The sequence below is a fragment of the Ursus americanus genome, chromosome X (genome assembly GCF_024610735.1).
Source record: "Ursus americanus isolate L20-20 chromosome X, mUrsAme1.1.p, whole genome shotgun sequence".
NCBI classification, from domain to species: domain Eukaryota; kingdom Metazoa; phylum Chordata; class Mammalia; order Carnivora; family Ursidae; genus Ursus; species Ursus americanus.
The window spans coordinates 6040833-6061202 of NC_142164.1; the positions used below are offsets into that span (position 1 = coordinate 6040833).

General features: G+C 40.1%; 1 protein-coding gene and 1 long non-coding RNA gene across 15 annotated transcripts in view; one reads left to right on the forward strand and one right to left on the reverse strand.

Moving 5' to 3' along the window:
• Positions 1–16974, reverse strand: part of FMR1 (fragile X messenger ribonucleoprotein 1) — a 37686-nt gene extending 20712 nt beyond the window's left edge. For 6 of the 14 annotated variants that reach the window (XM_045789200.2, XM_045789204.2, XM_045789202.2 and 3 more), the window contains exons 1-5: positions 16713–16970; positions 7010–7062; positions 3614–3707; positions 788–859; positions 360–508 (exon numbers count right to left, since the gene is read on the reverse strand). In XM_045789200.2, the coding sequence (XP_045645156.2) occupies positions 360–508; positions 788–859; positions 3614–3707; positions 7010–7062; positions 16713–16763 (419 nt within the window). In that variant the 5' untranslated portion in view covers positions 16764–16970. Of the gene's footprint in view, positions 1–359; positions 509–787; positions 860–3613; positions 3708–4206; positions 4293–7009; positions 7063–16712 lie in introns of all 14 variants that reach the window. The other 8 variants (XM_045789201.2, XM_087860024.1, XM_045789198.2 and 5 more) reach the window with 6 other exon arrangements.
• A 241-nt stretch (positions 16975–17215) lies between these two features.
• The window catches only part of LOC148106811 (uncharacterized), a 140947-nt gene continuing 137792 nt past the window's right edge, over positions 17216–20370 (forward strand). Inside the window, exon 1 of the long non-coding RNA XR_015723427.1 lies at positions 17216–17530. This is a non-coding gene — a long non-coding RNA (uncharacterized LOC148106811). The remainder of the gene's footprint in view (positions 17531–20370) is intronic.

The window sequence follows — 20370 nt, forward strand, 5'->3', positions numbered from 1 at the left end:
AACTTAAAGGAAAAAGACCTGGAGAAATCTTCATTGTCTAGAATTTGATTTGTGACTTATGACAGAAGACCTATACTAATTGATTGTAAAATTTCAAAATTCTATGAACAAAGTGTATTTTAGAAAACAAATGGACATTAGCTATGTATCTAGCCAGTGAAGTTTAGACAAGTGCAGTGCTGCCTTGATTATTTAACTGGAAAAGCTAAAGGAGACATTTTTTTCACAACTTTTGTAAACCACTTTTGCCAAAGTTCATTGAATTTAAAAACTAATATCTATTATTTTAAAATTTATATTCTTTTAAATTAATTGCATATCACCTGTAAGTTCTCAGCACTTCTTGCATAACGACTTACATTTGTCGTAAGTCTTCTGGCACGTCCAGTTTGATTTTATGGAAAGTATCTTTCGTGGCAGGTTTGTTGGGATTAACTGATCGTAGACGTTCAATTGTGACAATTTCATTGTATGTAGCATCACATGCTGCATATTCTATCACATAAAACTGAGAGAAATAGATAAAAGTCATTCCTGGTCATAGTTTTTAAAGGGAGAACAATAAGCTATACCTATACAGTTATTTTTAAGTTCTCTAGAGGGAAGAAAAAACTCTACTTGATGAATTAACTAAAACACACAAAACATACTGAACATGTAGAGAAAACATTTTAATAAAATGACCTAAGTTAGGGATTACTTTAAAACAGAAATCCACACTGAAATGTAATACCTGGGTTTAGAAAAGGCAAACAGTACAAAAAATTTTAAATATGCAGTTTCCTACCTCACCCTTTATCATCCTCACTTTAGCTAACCACCAACAGCAAGGCTCTTTTTCATTTGCTCTGGAATAAACCTACACAAAAATTACAACATAGATTATTTCATAATTAACATCATTCAGAAATCTACAGATTATCAGACATTGAAGAAAATTCTTAAAATGAGCCTTTCAAATTCTTAAAATGAGTCTTTCAAACCCATATGCTGTATGCCTTAAAGCGGACAGCAACCCTACAGTCAGTCATAGACACATAGACACATTCTTAAAATGAGCCTTTCAAATTCTTAAAATGAGTCTTTCAAACCCATATGCTGTATGCCTTAAAGCGGACAGCAACCCTACAGTCAGTCATAGACACATAATCAGAAACTACTGGATTACCTGGGAGAGCCCTGTACAAAGCACCTTCCTATTTTCTTTGTTTCGCATCAGTAATAATCAGTCCTCTGTATATGAATGCTCAAGAAAAGCAGATTGCTCAGAAACCTGGGCATACTTGCCTTGGATACTTTGTCAACTACGAAAATGTATCTAAAAATGTATTAACTTGTTTTTGTTTTACTCTAGTAAGTAAATAACTGATTGGAAGTTACTAACCCTGGCCTACTGCCTGGTCACTAAATGGGTGAGGCCTCTGACCACTCAAGCCCACTAAGGATACCACCCTGGCATTCATGTCACCTGGTGCCTAAATGAACAGATCCCTGGTCACTCACTGGTCTCCTGTCCCCTTTCTCTCTCCACTAAAATGGACAACTCCATGCTGGCAATCCTCTGGATACCACCTTCCTGCTCTCACATACTGGATCAGTTCTTCTAACCGATCTTTCTGGTGACCACGTCAAAGTTCACTTACGATGTGCAGCATGGAACCTTTTGTGAAGACACTAGCAAATCAAGGTTAATGGGAAAAGAGCACAGTGAACATGAAGAGACAGACAAAAATACTCAAGCAGAAAGCATGGAGAATAAGGGGGACAGGGAGGAGAGGAGAGAGAGCTCAGAGCCTAAGGCTGATGAGTAACTCAAGGCTCCAATTCTTGTCTCCGTTTTACAACTGAAGTTAAAAGTCACACAACTCAGTGATTAAATACAGCTTAACCTATCTTTCTCTCTTGCCCTCATCACGTCTTCTCAATTCTGCTCTAGCCAGAGAAATAACCTCAGTTAATTTTTACGTAATACAGTGAGGTCATCCTAGCAATAGCACCTCATTGGTCTCCCACCTGTCATGTGACTAAGTTGAGGAAAATTTCCTTTAATCCATCACTATTATGAGCATTCCTGATACAGACAGACCAAAAGACCCGGTGTCTTGTGTCCCTTTCATAACCTAAGTTAATGGTCATATAATACAGTGACTAATACAACTTAATTTAACCTACCTTTCCCTCTTGCCACCATCAGGCCCTTTCAACTCTTTTCTAGCTAGAGCAATAATCTCAGTTATGTATCACTGTGAGGCAATACAGTAAGGCCACTCTAGCAACAGCATCTCATTGGTCACCACCTGTCATGTGACTTAGTTGGGAAAAAAAAGTCTCCATTGTCCACCCCAACATTATTAGAACATTTCAGACATAGACAGACCAAATGTCCTTGCCTTCAGGAAGCTTGTAGTCTCCTGGGGAAGTGAAAAACTAAAGGTCCTCAAGTACAGACAATGTTTGTGTTTCCTACTAGGATCACAACACCTCACAACACCAAGCCCAGGCCCTTATACCTAGTAGGGTACTGAGTACATTTTTGGTAATTACATAGTACTTTATTCTACTTGAGAAAGAGAAAAGAACACAGGCCTGGACATCTGGAGACCTTCCCTGAGTATTTTCTAGAGTAGTACTCCTGCCCGTATATCACCTTCCATCTTCTTACTTTTTTTCTTCCATCTGCCATAGTATTAGCTACCCTGACTAGAATGCGACCTCATCAAAGGCAGGGGACTCTTCTGTTTCACTGTACCATCTGTACCCTAGCACAGGAAATAAGAATTCAAGGACCTAGTACACTTTACACCTTACTTGTATATAAATGTCTACTTAGCTGCTTCCTTCATACCACAAATATTCATGAAGTTGCAACTATTAACAAGATATTGTGGAGAAAGAAGAGAAGCAACTTAAAATGGTGTGAAAGGGGAGGAAGGAGAGGATACTACACAGATCAACTACAACATAAAGCAGACTCCAAGTGCTTTAAGTCCCAAAACAATTTTCAGTGGCTAGAGAAATTATAAACACAATGTTTTTGTTAATGTGTTATATCTCTATAGCACATCTTGGTCAAAGACATCAATGGTACACGAGCAGGTGGTTCACAGCATGCCCAGTGAAAAGATGTTTTCCCTAAACGTGTTTATGTTAAAACTCATAGCTGGGTTTTTAATACACCAGAAGGATTTACTACTACTTAAAGAAATTCTAGAATGCTGCTCTATTACAAGGCATGATTTCTTCTCCTTTGTAAAACTAATTTTCCTAATCCATTTTGCTTAAAATGGAGACAAAGTTGTAAGCTAACAATACATTATTCAAATAAAGATTCAGAGATTGAAGGAAAGGGTAAAAGGAATTTCCTAGCAGGCAAAGGAAATTAGCAGTGACTTTCAACGATGCGCCCTCAGTGCTGCTCAGGCAGCCACATTTAAGCATCATGTAGTATTTCAGATCATTATTAAGATGGCTCAATCAAAAGCACTTGTCCATCACAGCTATAATTTTCAAGGTAGTTTAAGCTGTGTTAAAGACAAGAGGTAGAAAAGGCACAGGCAAATTAAATGCACCCACTCCTTCAGTGCTTAGTAACTTGAGGGCAGGGGAAACTTACCTCAACTTCATCACTTTCATTTATATCTTTATTATAACCTACAGGTGGTGGGAATCTCACATCATGGAATGGAATCTGCCTCTCTGGCTGCCAACTGCAAATAAGCAAACACATAATTAACATGCTTTCCGGTTTAATGGAAACAATGACCACAATGCCATCAACTCTTGGTTAAGTGTGACCTTCTGTTTTTCTAGTTTAAAGAAGCAAATGCTTTTTAAAACAGTGTTTTGCTGAGTGGGGCATAATGGCAATGTAGAAACATTTCAACAAACTCTGCATGCAGCATAGCAGCCTTGTAGTTCTATTTGGAATATTCCTCTAAACACAATAGATCGACATTACAATTTTCCAAACAGGTCTTTCTTTCAGTAATTTCAACCTCTAAGAGTGCTAATGCAAGGCCACAACAGCAATTTCCTCTGATGCTTAAATTAAATGTTAGTATCAGTAAGTGTTAGTAACATCATCACCATACTTCTACTTGCAAAAGAATTTTAACCACATTCTAAGGACCACAGAAACTGGTCCTAAATGCCCTCTAATTCCCAAGCAAAATGGGGCAGCCAGCACATCAGGAATTCACAACTCACTTTTCCCCCTTTAAATTTAAGATCCCACGAGGTGGTCAATTCTTGCCATGGATAGCTGGCTGCTGATCAGCATGGCCTGGTGGGGTCTGTTAAACCACAGAAACCCGATGGAGACAGCCTACAGGAGTTTGGTAAGTTGCCTATGTTTTTAAATTTAAAATAATATGGAACAATTTTGAAAAACACCAACTTATTCTTTTATATCCAAAATGATATAAAATATTAAAAGACAAACTTTGCAAAAACATTGCAGGACTCAACTGCTGCAGCAGTCATTTCTGGGTTTTTTCCTAAAGAGCTTTCTTTAGTAAAATCCTACTGAGAAAAGTGCTAATATTTTTTAAAAGATTGTATTTATTTGAAAGAGAGCAAGCACGTGGAGGTGGGGGCAGGAGGGATGGACAGAGTGGGAGGGAGACTGAGAGAATCTCAAGCAGATTCCCCACTGAGCACAGAGCCTGACTCGAAGCTCGCTCTCAGGACCCCGAGATCGTGACCCGAGCTGAAACCAAGAGTCAGATGCTTTAACCAACTGAGCCACCTGGAAGCCCCTAATTTTTTTTTTAAAGAAGAGCCATATATAAGGTAGAAGGGTAGGTAATTAAGACAGAATTTGTGGAAATCTGATTAGGCCTATATTAGACTGAACCCATTATTATACACATTTGAAAACTATGAAGCTTTAGAAAACAGTGTCTTTACCTCAGAAAATCCTTTTTATATTTACTGAAAATTAATGACTTTTAACATTTTACAAATTCATTGCTAAATGTGAGTGGAAAAACATGTAATAATACATAACATAATTTTCTGGGTTCCAAAGGAAGAATTATTTTAAGTTTTAAGTGTACAGAGATAAAAATTCAAATTCTTTATTCAAAAATGTGAAATATGGAAGGTAAAAACATAGCACCTAAAATAAGCTGGTGTTATAGTATTAGGAATTGCTTTACGACTGAAAGGAAAGAAAGGGTAAATACAGTCTGAAGTTCTATAAAACATTAGTTTGTTGTTTTTTTTTTTTAACAGAAAAACAAAAAGGAAACACCCAAGGAAGGGCAGAGACTACTTTGGTAGAGACCTATCATACCCTAGTGATGTGCTCAAACCCGGTGTTGAATCTCAAACATACTCCATGAACACAAGGAAAACCGTTCATTTGTTTCAAATTCCCAGGATGACATCTTGAAGAGAAACGTTTATACAGATATAGAACAGAAGAGAATTAGGAGGTCCGAATGCAGAATAATTTTAGGTTTATAGTAGAAATCTGACTCAAAACAAAAGAGAACTGATCTGATAAGTCAGTGTATTAACCAGACACATTCTTAAATGCATGGAGGAAATGAGTGTTTGCTTAACACGTTAGATTAAAGACTACCGGAGAAATTAAAAGAGTGGCAAATAAAGATAACTCTTCCTTGATGGGAAACAGTGTTTATCTAGTGATGGGAGCAAGCGGATTAAGAGTAAATTACAAAAAAAAAAAAAACTTTCAAGTTCAAGATCCTTCTGTTAAAAGCGTGATGTTGCTGTCTAGCGTATAAACAATGCGAATCCATGGATACTTGAGCCAGCAGAGGCACATTCTGGAACTTCTGGCTCTATGCATTCAGAAAAAGTTATTGTTACTCGTACTTGTATTCTGGACTGAGATTAGTATAGAACTGAGAAGAAGGTTGGATATTCTAAATCCTTTTATTTCTGTCCCCTAAATGTGTTGCAGGCATCCAAGAGTACTACTACTTTGTTCTCTTGGTAGCTAAAAGATACTGCTAACAGTCAAATTACAGTATGTCTGGGTCAGATACTATATTTTAACAAATTTACTGATATAACTTACATACCATAAATCCATCCACTTGTGTATGTACAATTCAATGGTTTTAAGTATATTAACAGATATGTGCAACCATTACCAGTCAATTTTAGAACATTTTCACCCCATGCCCTTAGTTATGACTCCCCAACCCCCCCAGCCCTAAACAACTACTAAGCTATTTCTTTTCTCTATAGATTTGCAACCTGCTTTGGGGATACTATCAATACTCTTGGTACCCAAAATCCAAAATGTTAAAATTGTTGATCATTCTTCAGAGTTCAATATAATCCTAAGATCATAACATCGACACTCTAGTTTAAGGAGTTTATATGTACTTTAGAATCTTGAATGGCTACTCTGAAAACAGCCTTTATTAGTATTCAGGAAATTTAATCAAGAAATTCGTCTCTCCTGACAAAATGCTAACATCTATACCAATGATGTCTTTGTATAGCTAACGTTCCTAGGCTATAAGTATTTCTATATACTCTTCTAGCAGAAAAGATTGATTACTGCTATTACTGACTATAAATACATGAAACATGTAAAATAAGCTAATAAGTAAATATGATTATTCCTGATAAAATACACTGGACAGCTAAAACCATCAATTTTAGATTTAACATTATAAAACCCACATTAATTTTACCAATACCCATGAATCCATTCATTTTCATCTTGTAACAATACAAACATTTCTATCTAAACTCTCAGTTACTAACACAGAAGACTCTGGTTTTTTTCTTTACATTCAAGGGGACTGGGATGTAGGGATCAAGGTTAAATGAAAGGGATCTCTAAGGTCATTAGCGGGAACAGTCATTCCATTGGTTGTTCAAGAATTTCCTGGGCAGTAACATGAAGATCCATTCCTGAAAAACACTCAAACGAGACTTGAATTTTTCTAAACGAGGAGTAAAAAGAATAATTAGTATAAAATAGTATAGAACCTGAACATTAAAATTATATCAAGACACTTACTTGTTTTCAAATGCAACTGTTATTGAATCTTCATGAACATCCTTTACAAATGCCTGGAAGAAAAACACCATTTAAATTAACTTCTAAGCTTAAAAATCATGTTTTTAATAAATTTTATAGATACCAAACATTTTCTGTTTAAGAAAAAAATGGAGCTTCAAATGAAAGTTTGTCAGTTTGTGCAGATAACTCATTCATAAATCACATCTATATTTGGCCACCTACTATGTGCAAAGCCCTAGGGATACGGATTAGTTAAAACAAAACATGAAAAAAAATGCTCCAGAGTTCAGCATCTAATGAGAGAGTGAGAGCGCTAAGTAATTGAAAATTACAATGCAGGTGTTGAGTACAAACCTGGAGGTGCACTTTAGGCTAGAATTATTGAAAACAAAGAAATTTGTTCCATGTACCACATGCCAGCCAGTACAGATTTGTTGCAACTTTTCTTCTTCTCCTTAATAAAATTTTAGGAGAATACCACAGTAAATGACTAAATATAATCTCAAATCTAGGTAGACACAAGCACACTAAATTTTCCCTACCAACGATATGCTGCTAATACCACTAAAATGTCCAATTAGCAGAGTTTAATTAAATTCCCAATCTCATAAGCACCTGCAGAAAAAAACCAGTAATACAGAGTAGAGGTTTAAATCTTTGAAATCTGATGACGCAATTGCTAGTAATCTGCAGAAAGACATAACAAAATAGCTAACTAATTATCGAGAATTCTTTAATCAGCATGCCGTCCGTAATTCTATAAAATGACATAACTAAAGTAATAGCTAACTAATTATCAAGAATTCTTTAAGCAGCATGCTGTCCATAATTCTATAAAATTAAGTTTTTAATAGGTGCAGGAAAGGCGGTTTTGTTTCTGTTTTCACAATCAGAGGAGTAGGATAAAACATAAAGAAACCCAAGAGGCTTTATATCTTAATTCATTTTAAAATGGCTTGAGAGATTTAAGCTTCTTACTCAAATTTGTTCTATACACATTTCTCTCTGCCTGTGGGATTACAGCCAAACTCCTTTCGGGCTGTAAAGGGCCCTTCAAGACCTGGCCCTACCCCTCAGCTCTCCAAACTTCATCTTTCACATCCCTGGAGGCTGTGATCCAGCAGTGCTAAAGGACTTGGGCCTCTCTCCCTTAAATGGTCTTCCTTCTTTCCCATTGTCTTTCCCCTCTTTTCATCTAGCTACCTCCTATTAGTTTTTTTTAGGTTTCAGTTCAGATGTCACCACCTATGGGAAAACCCAGACTAGGTTAAAATCCATCCTCTACATTCTTACAGCATATCCTGTGCTTATCCCTACTATAAACTTACCCCACTATATTATTATTGCTCATTTCCCCACTAAGTTTCCTAAGGTCTTATTTTATTTACTGTTGGACTTCAGAGTGCCTATGAACTCAATGAGTAGTTATTAAATGGATCATTGCTTAAAGGGTTCCTATCCTACCCTTAGAGGAAAGACTATGTGTGGGGGGGGAGGGTGGTACGTTCATCAGGGAAGACAAAGTGAAGAAGGTGAGTTTCCCTATCAAACTTTGAAAGCTGGGTCAGAGTTAGCCACACAAAAAGGAGCGGAGGAAAAGGAGGCCTGCCAGGCCTAAGGGGTGGGGGTGGGGGGGAAGGAACAAAGGCTTTGACCTGGAGAAACAGCTTAGGGTATGGTAGAAATAAATCCTTTGTGAACCAAGAAGCCAACACAATTCAATGGGGAAAAAGAATAGTAGTGTTTTTAACAAACGGTGCCACCGGGCCGACTGCATATCCACGTGCAGAAGAATAAATTTTTGACCCTTATCTCAGACCGTACACAAAAACCACCTGAAAATGCATGAGACCAAAATGTCAGAGCTAGAACTATAAACAAACCAGTGATCCAATGCAAATGTCTTGGTAAACATCTTCAAAGGCTTGAAGTGAAGAGATTAAAAAAAACCTTAAACTTCTTCAAATATAAAATTAAAACTTATCAGTCAAGTATTAATTAGCTGCTCTTAAGAAAAATAATCAGGTGAGGCGGGGCCCTGGAAAACATTTATATGGAAACTACATAAACAGACACACCAATCTTCTAAAATTATGCTTAAAAGAATAAAAGCAAAGTTATGCTAAAAAAAGCTTCCTTATAAGATCAAGGCGGATGGGGCACCTGGGTGGCTCAGTCGTTAAGGGTCTACCTTCGGTTCAGGTCATGATCCCAGGGTCCTGGGATGGAGCCCCGCATCGGGCTCCCTGCTCAGTGGGGAGCCTGCTTCTCCTTCTCCCACTCTCCCTGCTTGTGTTCCCTCTCTCGGTCAAATCAATAAAATCTTAAAAAAAAAAAAAAAGATCAAGGTGGACTATAATGGAAGCCAAGTATTCTGCTATCCCCAGCATGGCTAAATTATTATTTCTAAGTTAAGCATGTCTATAGATGCTAGTTTGGAGGGGAATTCATATTTTCTTCCCATTGCTTTTCCTTATTTTTCCTCAGCTATATTTAAATCATGAGTAGTTTCTACAGCAGTTTTTGAAAACTCTAGTTTAATACCGACCATGATGTTTTAGAATATACTAGATTTCATAAGGGTGCATGCCCCGAGTACTCTAAGGGGTTGTCTGCCTATTACTTCACCAACAGAAAGGCTCGATTTTGAGTTAAAGTTAAAGGAATTGGTTACTCTTAATTCTATAAAGTAAGCCCCCCAAATTTTGAAGAATGGGACCAACGGGACTCCCCCACCCCATTTCTCCCTTCTCTTTACCTGATAGCTAATACCAAATTAACAATCTGCTTTTGGGGAAAGGGAGTCCACCAAGGATGAAAATCAAGACTCCTATTAGGAGGTGATCCCTTACTTACCAAGAAGGGCCACTGCTTCTGCTTTCATTCTTGTCTGAAGTTTCACATTTGTATGTATTGGCAGTAATTAACATTAGTTCCTTACAGTATATTATGCTGAAAACGTTAAGTCCTTTAGTCAGTTAAGAGAACCTTGTTGTAGCTGAGTGAGGAACTGTTCTCACTTAAACAGGCATCTTTCCAATACTATTACCTTGTCTAAAACTATTCTGTCTACCATAGCACCCACTGGCCATATGTGACTATTTATATTTAAATTAATTACAATTAAATAAAATTACAAATCAGTCTCCCGGTTATACTCGCCACATTCCAAGTGCTCAATTGCCACACATGGCTTAGTGTCCACTGTAGTGAACAGCACGGGCAGAGACCATTTTCAACACTGCAGAAAATTCCATTGGATAGAAGGGATTTACAGGGGCACCTGGGTGGCTCAGTCGGTTAAGCGTCCAGCTCAGATCATGATCTCAGGGTTGTGAGATGGAGCCCTGCCTCGGGCTCTGTGCTGGGTATAGAGCCTGCTTAGGATTCTCGCCCCACCCCTGCCCCCCTCCCTCTCTAAAAAAAAAATAAATAAAAATAAATAAAACATTTACAAATGTTGGGGACTGTTTTCAAACCCACCTTAGAAGCATTCTAAAAGTCAATCTCATTACTTTACTGCTGTATTATTTTTCTTATTTTTCTCTCTTTGCCACAAAGTTATTGCACAGTTTAATCATACTCACATTTGCCTAGTTCCTAAAATCAAACATTGCCTCAAAGGAGGAAGGTCTGCAACTGTTGTGACTATTAACAACAAAAGCTTTCAAAGGCTTCCAAGGCAATTCCGGATATAGAGTGTGCCCACGGCCTTCAATTTAACAAGGCTTATCTGTATGTGGATGTTCGCACGACTGTTCCAAAATCAGTCATTTTTAGTCATTGTTTGCATATTAAGTAAATACAGAAGGTAAGTAATATCTTCTGTTTGCTGCTGTAACACACTAAATAAAACTATTGTTTGCATCTGGCCTGCGTTTACACCAAGGACAAACACCTCTTTTGATTTCTAAGTCCTTTTTACTAAACTGTCATTCACTTCCAACAAGGGTCCCATCTTCCTGATGCTCATCATATTTTCTCCAAGGAACCGTTGTTTTGGCCACCCCTCCCTCACCCCAACACTCTTACCCTTGTGCCCTGGAAAACGCCAGAGCACTACTACCTCCCCTGCCACCAACCTGGAAAACTACATTTTGTTGTGATCCCTACCTATCTACACCAAGCGAAGTTGGTATTTGGGGAGAAGATGTTCAGGAGATTCCTGAGAGGTTACCAAAGAAGGCAGATTGAACAACAGAAGGCACAAAGGGAGCTGCACCATACTGAATGAGAGCTAGGGATCTTATAGGAGTCAGTAAACTTCGTAGTTAAGAGTTTTGCTGTGAATGAGACGTAGGCTCAAAATTTTGGTTCTATAAGCTATAAGGCTTGACTCTCCAAGTGATCTCTGTGCCTCAGACTCCTCAAATGCAAGGAACAAATGGATACGGGGGGACTGCCTTCTAAGGGTGTTGTAATGAAATCATACATGTCTGTTGCCTACTACAATGCCCGCCTGGCACATAGTTGGCACTAAACAAATGAGAGGCAAAGCAGAGAGGGGCGTATTTTATAAAAGATGCAGAACCATAAATACTCTTGCAGTTGAGAAAGTTACATCTTAACAAAAGCACACTAAAAAAAATTTAAAAATTGGGATACAAAAAGAAAAGGCTGTTTCCTCAAGGATACTAAATACTGAAAGGTTATTTAGATTCTGAGAAGAAAAAAAAAGTGCTGAAAATCTCTGGGGTTCGAGAAAGGTGCTAAAGTGCAGTGTGAAAGACAAATACGGGCTCCTCATCGGGGGAATAAACAAGAAATCAAAAAGTCATTATGGGATCCTCAACTTACTGGCAAATAGATCAGAGAGGCAGTCACAGAATCATACTTACCAAAGTGTGCGAAGACTAGAGTTATCCAATTCAAACATTACGAGGATTGATGAAATTAAGAAGTCCATCCTTATCTGGGTGAACACCCCCTCACCCTCAATTTCACACCCCTTAGCTTAGTAAACTCACAAATGAATCACTGGTCACAAGAGTACTTACTGTATAGTCAAAATTTCAATGTGAGGCCCTGACCACCACTGAAAACAACTACTACATTATCACTGAAGACAACACATGCAGTGCAATAACTCTCCTTAGAGAAAATGTAGAGCACCACAAAATGTCCCTCCTAACGAAAGCACACAGGACCGGAGGATAGGGGGATAAAATACAAATCCAAGGCTTCACAGATAAAGTGAGTTACCGCTTTGTCACCCTTGTATGTGGGCACTAACAACATAAAGGGATGAACAATGTAAAGGGAAAAGTACAATTAACCTCATCAACAATCCTTCCAACCACAGCACAGGTCCAGGAATACTTGACTTTACTTGGGCACTTACCACAAATTCTGAGGAAAAAAAATGCATTCTTTTTTATTCATCCTGACCCAAAGACAATACACAGGTAAAGAGAGAACAGTATGAACTTTCCTGTGTGTATGTAGTCTAACTTTTTAATACTTCAGTTCTTAATGTGCTTCCAATATAACAAAAGCAAATTTCAGAGCAAGGTCAGAGATTTTCAACTTTCTCTTTCCTTAGTGGGTATTCATATGAAGAATTACAGTGTAATAATAACAAGTTGCAAGAGGTAATAAAAAGGAAGTTGATACATACATTGAGTAGGTCATGACATCTTTGTATCAACAGTAAAAAAGTGGTAACATCACTTTGCAACTGTACTTAAAAAACGCTAAGGAGGTTTTAGAGTAACAAAATAAAATAGAAGGTTACAAGGAAATAAAAAAATGGGCAGGAAATCAAATCCAGTTCATTTCTTCAAGCTAACTTTCATCATTTCAGGAAGTCAGACTATCTGATCTCAAATTCCAGATCTGAGGACCCTTCCTAGCTCTAATGCTTAGTAGTAAGCCACTTACCCAATCTCTTTGTACATCTTCATCCTCATCTATAAAATGGGAATAACAACAGTACCTCAGGATTGTGGTAGAGGATTAAATAAATTATTTACAGATGTAAATTATTATACCACTAAATTTTGTATTAAATAATTTGGAGGTTTTCAGAATGTGTGAACATGAAGTTGGAAAATGCACAGTTCAAAAGGGGAAAAATGATGCTTCCACAGACACCAAACATTAAAAAGTTAGACTTGGGGAAGAAAAAAAATGTGGTTGACCTGAATAACTCACTTCCTTGAAGTACATAATAACACCTGTATGCAAAGTTAGATCTAGAGACTTCAGAGAAAACATGAGTAACACCTTATGCAAGTTTATGTGTGGTAAAACACTGATTTCTAGAAGGCTATGTAGCTAACATGACATGCTAGGCCACCAATGTCTTCCTTAAAAACATTTCTTCCTGGTTGTACATTTTATCATAGCTAGCTGCTAGTTCCATAACATTACTCACCATGTTAAAGTCTGTCCTCAGACACCAAACTTAAAAACATAAGATATATTACATGAAAATCTAAAAATAAGAATATAATTTAGCATATTCACACCATATTACAGTAATGAATCGGATATCAGTCACTACATTTTCAGAAAATAAAAAGGTGTTATATCTTATGTTTCCAACACAGGATTTATCCATCTTTAGTAATTTTCATACTGGTACCAAAACCTAGGATCGGGATATGCTAGTACATTCATATCAGAATGACACACATTCTATACTTGAAATGGAGTTAAATTCATGTCCATTCTCAATATACTAAAACTCAGTCCCCCCCCAAAGAAGAAACCCCCAACACCAAAAAAAAAACCCCCAAAACCCAAAACACTACACTATTTTAGGCAGATGCCCCTAGAAGAACTTATTTCAACATTATGCATTTAGGAAATGTTTTGTAAAGATTATCCAAGTGTCTTCATGTCTTAAATAACATAAGACTCTAAGTTGTACACAAGACTATCTTTTTCTAAGTCAAAGAAATACCTAAGCATGAGAGTAGTGGCTCTGACAACTACTAAATCTAACTTTCAAGTTTTTAAGAATAAACACCAGAGGGAAAAATAAAAATGAGCTGTCCAATCTTAGGTTTAGGTTTCATGGTTCTGTTAATTCTAAATCCTGAACTTTAGATATTTTGCAGAGAAAGAATCCAAATATGCCCAGCTATACTCTATCCAGTTTATATTGTAAACTTGGACTATGTGCTCAGAAGATGGAGAATCATCCCTTGCAATATGGTGGTTCTGTTAGGCAAATCAAAGTCAAATTCACTAATATTGAAGTCATTTGAGTTGTTCAGTTTTTTAAAGGCTTTTCTATCAATTTGATGAACTGCATTCCTATTTTTTTCATAAATATAACATTTCTACCAGTAGTAATTTTTTTATTGGTCTATTTCCCATATTTTCTGCCCATCTCACTGGAAAAGCAACTCAAGTTTACTTTTTGCTTTACTTTATAACTCACAACACTATGAGTCCTATAAAAACTTAAACCTTTTCATTATAGGAACTATTTTTCTACCAATACGGACCATTTGAGGTTTTCTTAAAAATAAACATTAATTAAGTAAATGTAACAGCAATTTCTCCACACATGTTTTTAAAAGATTTTATTTATTTATTTGACAGAGACAGCCAGCGAGAGAGGGAACACAAGCAGGGGGAGTGGGGGAGGAAGAAGCAGGCTCCTAGCAGAGGAGCCTGATGTGGGGCTCGATCCCAGAATGCCAGGAACATGCCCTGAGCCAAAGGCAGACGCTTAACGACTGCACCACCCAGGCGCCCCTCTCCACACATACCTGATCAAGTTTGACATTTCTCCTCAAGGAACTAAAGGACAATCCATTCTTTTTATTCATCTTCAAATTAAGCAAATTCGTTTTTGAAAAAAACCAACTAAAATGGGGGATTAATAGCAAAAATAGAGGGCACTTCTTATTATATTCCAATCAGTTTGCAAGCAAAATCACCAGAACAAATCATAGGTTGCTGGAAGAGAACAATAAATCCTTCAAGACCACGATGTGCTACTTGCCCTCTTGTAGCAGGCAAACTCCACTGAAAGACATTTAGAGTGGTGTCCAATCTAAGCAAATATCACAAATTAGAATACTGCTCAATCATTAACCACTGCTTATATTTATTACAGTTAGCACCACAAATCTAGTGAGCAAAACTGCCAATCTAGGAACCAGAATGATTCTACACTAACTAGCAGGAATTATTATGGATCACTGAAATAAATGCAATCAAAATTTTGCCCGCAGAGTCAACTGAAACAATTTTATATTGGTGAGACTGTTAAGGACATAAATGCTTTTTTCCTTTTACAGCTATAGGTTTTTTCTTTTGGCTAAAAGTATGAAACAGTTTACATACTTTACACACTTATGAAATACGCTGATCTCCAAATATCTCCATAGAATTGGTAAACACACACAAGAAGTCAATTGTTAAATTTCTCTTTGCCAAATGAGTCTCGTTTGAAATGCTGAAGTTATGCTATAATAAATTTAAGAATTTTGTTGGACAACTACAATAGCTAATTTCCATGTGTACCTTCTATTGCCCAAATACTCTAAGGTGGGATATTACCTACAGAAGTTATAAAGGAACATTCAAGAGAAAACGAGAATTTACAGATTACTAGTACAGTAAGTAAGTACCAACAGACGCACAACCGATACATTAAAATATTTTTAATCCTCCTTTTGAAAATCTAAGCTATTAGTTGATCTGCAACGGTGTAACTTAAAAAAGAAAAATCCACCGTAATACTCTGCATGTCTATTTAAAACCTCAATACTGTCCACCGCAACATTACACATTCAGAGAAGACAGTCAAGTACCTGGGGCACAAAACAATTATTTCCACTCATGATTTAAAATTCTCTAGTAATGATGTACTTTCAGTTAATTTCTTGCAGTTTCATGGCATATATTCAGGCCTTTGGAGGGTTAAAAATGTTTTCCTTAACTAGAAGAGTTGTTATAATGTTTTTAGATGCCGAAGCATCTGTATTCCTGAATTTGGCCGCTTTTATAACAAGGGAGGGGGACCGCGAATATTTAAGGTTACGAACTTCTCTAATGCATTACTCGGTTATGTCAGGGTCTTCCTGAAACTTTTGGATCTAAAATCTCTTCTGAAATTCACAAAGAGAGGCCACTAAAAATCAGTTGCCATTGTGATTCGGAACTGACTACAGCGTCTTACTACTCTTTCTCCACACCCCTTGCCCAGAACAGTGGAGCTCTCCGAAGTCCCAATGCTGGACCGGAAAAGAGAAGCCAAAGGAGATCTCAAACCCTCTTTACAAGGCAGGAGGCGGCTCGACGGAAGCGCCCCCCGCTACTCAGCAACTACCCACACGTCAGGCCCGGATCCCACTGGGAGAGGATATTTAGTAAAGGGAAATAAGCCGTCGCCGTCACTTCGCGGGGATACCGGCCCTTCCCGCCAGGATCTTGTACCTGCCGCCAACCCTTGTCCATCCCCAGGTCTCCCTCGGCTCCCGAGAGGACACCTTCTTCTCCTTGCCCGCTCTCATTCCGATAGGCGCCGGGGCCTCTCATAGGAAAGGCAGTGGGGCTCGAGGAGCTTCCTACAGGCCCCAAGTCCGGTCCTTCTCTCCCAAACAACATCCCAACGAGCGCACCCTGGCCCCCGGGCGCGGCGCTCGGGAAGAGGGCCCCAGGCCTGCCTCCCGCCGAGGCCGAGAAGAAAAGGGAGGGAAAGAAGGGCGAAGATGGGGCCTGCCCTGGAGCCAAGTACCTTGTAGAAAGCGCCATTGGAGCCTCGCACTTCCACCACCAGCTCCTCCATCTTCTCGAAAGCCCAGCTCGCGCCGGGAGCCCGCCCCCGAGAGGTGGGCTGCGGGCGCAAAAGGCCCAGCCGCCGCCGCCGCCGCCGCCGCCGCCGCGCTCCCGCACGCCCCCCGGCAGCGGCGCCGCCGTCACCGCCGCCACCCGCGCTCGCCGTCGGCTCACCGCCCGCTCGGAGGCGGCCCTTCACCGGAAGTGAAACCGAAACGGAGCCGAGCGCCTGACTGAGGCCGAACGCTCCGGCCGCTCCGCGTGTAAACACTGAAACCGCGTCACGTGACCGACACCGCCCCTCCCCCCGCGGGCTTGGCCCCCTCGGCCCCGCCCTCTCTCTCCCCGCGGGCCCAGGAGCGCGCGCATGCGTGCTACTGGGAAACCAGCTGGGGGCCGGGCCCAACGTAAGGCGCGCGGGCTCGGCGTGCGCGGGCTCGGGGGAGGGCGGGAAGGCGGGAAGGGCGGTGACAGGTCGCACCGCTGGCCGAGGTCGCGCGGCTTCGCGTCGCCTGGCGAGGGCCAGAACGCCTATTCCTGTAGAAGGTCAAGTACAGGCGTGGGAAAGGTCCTCCTGTAGCAATCAAGTATATTCACTTATCCGAATCTGGGCTGGCTTGGGTTGGAGGGTTTGTTTTTTTTAAGTGGGGCAGAGTCTGAGCTGGAGGTGGAGTAGGGGACAAGACTAAAGCTGAAGAATTAGATTGAAGACGACTTTGAACTAGTAACAGTGGCAACCACGGTGACCCAGGCTTGTGTGACCCTTAGAGGCAGAAGGTGAGAGTAACGCCGCCCCTTCCCCCAAGAAATTTTGGGCTGTCCTGTGGATACATTCTGTGCCCTTTGAGGGGCAGTGGATTGTGTCAGGACCTCTGGAAATGTTAGTCCTCCCTCAGACCCAGTACTGACCCATGTACTTCCCTTCCCTCGATTCAGTTTCATACTTGACATTTAAAAAAAAAAAAAGAATGTCTTAAACACTCGTTAATTTCTTTACCGTTTATTTTCCTACTATTTTGCCCCTACTGTGTGCCCACCCTGTACTGGAGGGTGGGGTGGGCATGTATGCAGCAGTCAGGTGACCTATCTACAGGGGCCAGTGCACCTGTTTCCTTGCAGCTCTCTCCCTTTACCCTCCACAGTACAACAAACCCCAGCTCTTTCTCATTCCTGTTTCTGCACTGTGCTTGTATCCACTTTGACCTAGGTTTCTTTTGGAAAGCTTGTATCCAACTGAGAAGTTTATTGAGCCTCTACCATATGCCAGGCACTGTGCTAAATGCTAGTGAGAAATTGGTGAAGAATAAAGAGAGAAAGATTGCCAACATTTAACTTGGAACCTAGGGGCATAGATGGACATAAATCAAATTATCAGAAAAGTAAATGTGGAGTTGCAACTGTGACAAGGGTGACGAAAAATTAGGTACACCTATAATAGTGGAACAGGATCCAGTCTGGGGTGTGTGAGGGGCGGTCAGAGCTGGGAAATGACTCCAGCTGGACTGTGACCAGGGAGAGTTGGTGGAGGTGGGGTGAACTGCCCCAGACAGGTGCCCCAGAATTAGAGGCATGCTTGGGCCTCCAGTTCCCTTCCCACCCTACTCCTAGCCAGAACAGCAGTGTTACTGGGGTGGAGTTCCAGTTTTAAAGCAGCAAATCAAGGGCCACATTCCTTGAGGCCACAGTACACAAAAATGAGCCATTGGAATAGGATTTCTGGGGTAGTCACGAGATGTGAAGACTGCAGGATGGCTGAAAGAGAATCTCACCACAGGCTGGATGGGAGCAGAGCCCTTTCTTTAACCCCAATGTAGTAAAAGGGGACAACTTGATTAGAATGGTTATACCGTCCACATGTAGGGTGTTGTTCAGTTCACCCAGGGCTTTCAAACATTGTCAGCTCTTCAGAACCTGTACAAGCCATGCTAAACATGGTGCTGTCCCCTGAACCTATGACTTTCATGCCTCCATGGCTCTTACACAAACTTCTGGTTCCCCGGAACTACCCTTCTCCTTAGGGTTATCACATGGATTCCTTTTTTTTTTTTTAAGATGTATTTATTTTAGAGAGAAAGACAGTGAGTGAGCTGTGAGAGGGGCAGAGGGAGAGGGAGAGAAAGAATCCCGAGCAGACTCCACGCTAAGCACAGAGCCTGACGTGGGGGTCGATCCCAGATGCTGAGATCATGACCTGAGCCAAAATTAAGAGTCAGATGCTTAACTGACTGAGCCACTCAGGCGCCTCTTAGATGGATTCCTATTAGCTAGTTATTTTACCTCAGGTGCAGAGAGTTGAGTTAACTTTGCTCCTCAATTCTCAGCACAGTATCATCATCAGTCATGGCCAGGTCCTTCTCTTATTTTTATTATTTTATATTGTTGCTATTATTTTTCATTGTCTTACTCAATACCCACTCCCATTCTTCTTCTAGATACCAACTGCAATGTGTTGATATAGATCCTTAATAATTTAAGACAGGCAGTGTTTTGTGTATGCCTTTACATTTACAGAGATGGTATTGGACTAGAAATGTGCTTCTTACTGTTTTCACTCAACACTGTGTTCTTGAGCTATATCCACGTTGCTGTGTGTACACCTAGTTTTGGGCTTCTAACTGCTGCTGAGTATTCCGTAGATTTTCCTGATACATTTCCCTAGTGATGGGCATCTAAGTTACTGCCAACTCCCTGATGTCACACTGTGGTGAAAACCCTTGTGAATGTCTTTACGAACCTTTGCAAGAATTCGTGTGTGTGTGCTCTCATAGAACTTTGTACATACTTCTTGCTTCCTCACCACACTGCTTGTCATATGGCAGGGATTCAGTAAATGTTGGATACCTCTCCTATGATGCTACAATCACTTATTTATATTTCTGTTTCCCTCATTGGACTGTGAGTTCCTTCCAGGCAGGAAAGATGTCTTATTTTTCTTTGTATCCCTGGCACAGAGTGGTTGATTTTAGGAAATGTTTGATGAATGAATACCTGCCTAGGTTCACTTCCTGTACGTGCTCTGACTTAGTTTTGCACTTAACTCCGTCTTTTTTTTTTTTTAAGATTTTATTTATTTATTTGACAGAGAGAGCGAGACAGCCAGCGAGAGAGGGAACACAAGCAGGGGGAGTGGGAGAGGAAGAAGCAGGCTCCCAGCAGACGAGCCTGATGCAGGGCTCGATCCCAGAACGCCGGGATCATGCCCTGAGCTGAAGGCAGACGCTTAAGGACTGAGCCACCCAGGCGCCCCCACTTAACTCCGTCTTAGCGTTGTTCTGATCTCTAGCTCTTGCAATGCCCCTTTCAGGACAAGCTTAGCTGAATTCAGACACAGGCTCGGTCCTGTTTATGAGCCTTCTCCTCCCATATTCTCTCTCAGTGACTGGCAACCCTTTCTTCAAGTGAGTTCCTCAGGCCTAAAACGGGGTCATTTTGACCCTTTCCATCACACACCTAATCCATCAGCAAAATCCTTTCAAAGTTTACAATCTTTTTCTCACCACTTGCATTGCTAAGACCATGTTCCCGGCCCCCATCTTCTTTTGCCTGGATGACTGCAAAAATTTCGCTGGTCTCCCTGCAGCCCCTCTTTTTTTTTTTTTTTTTAAAGATTTTATTTA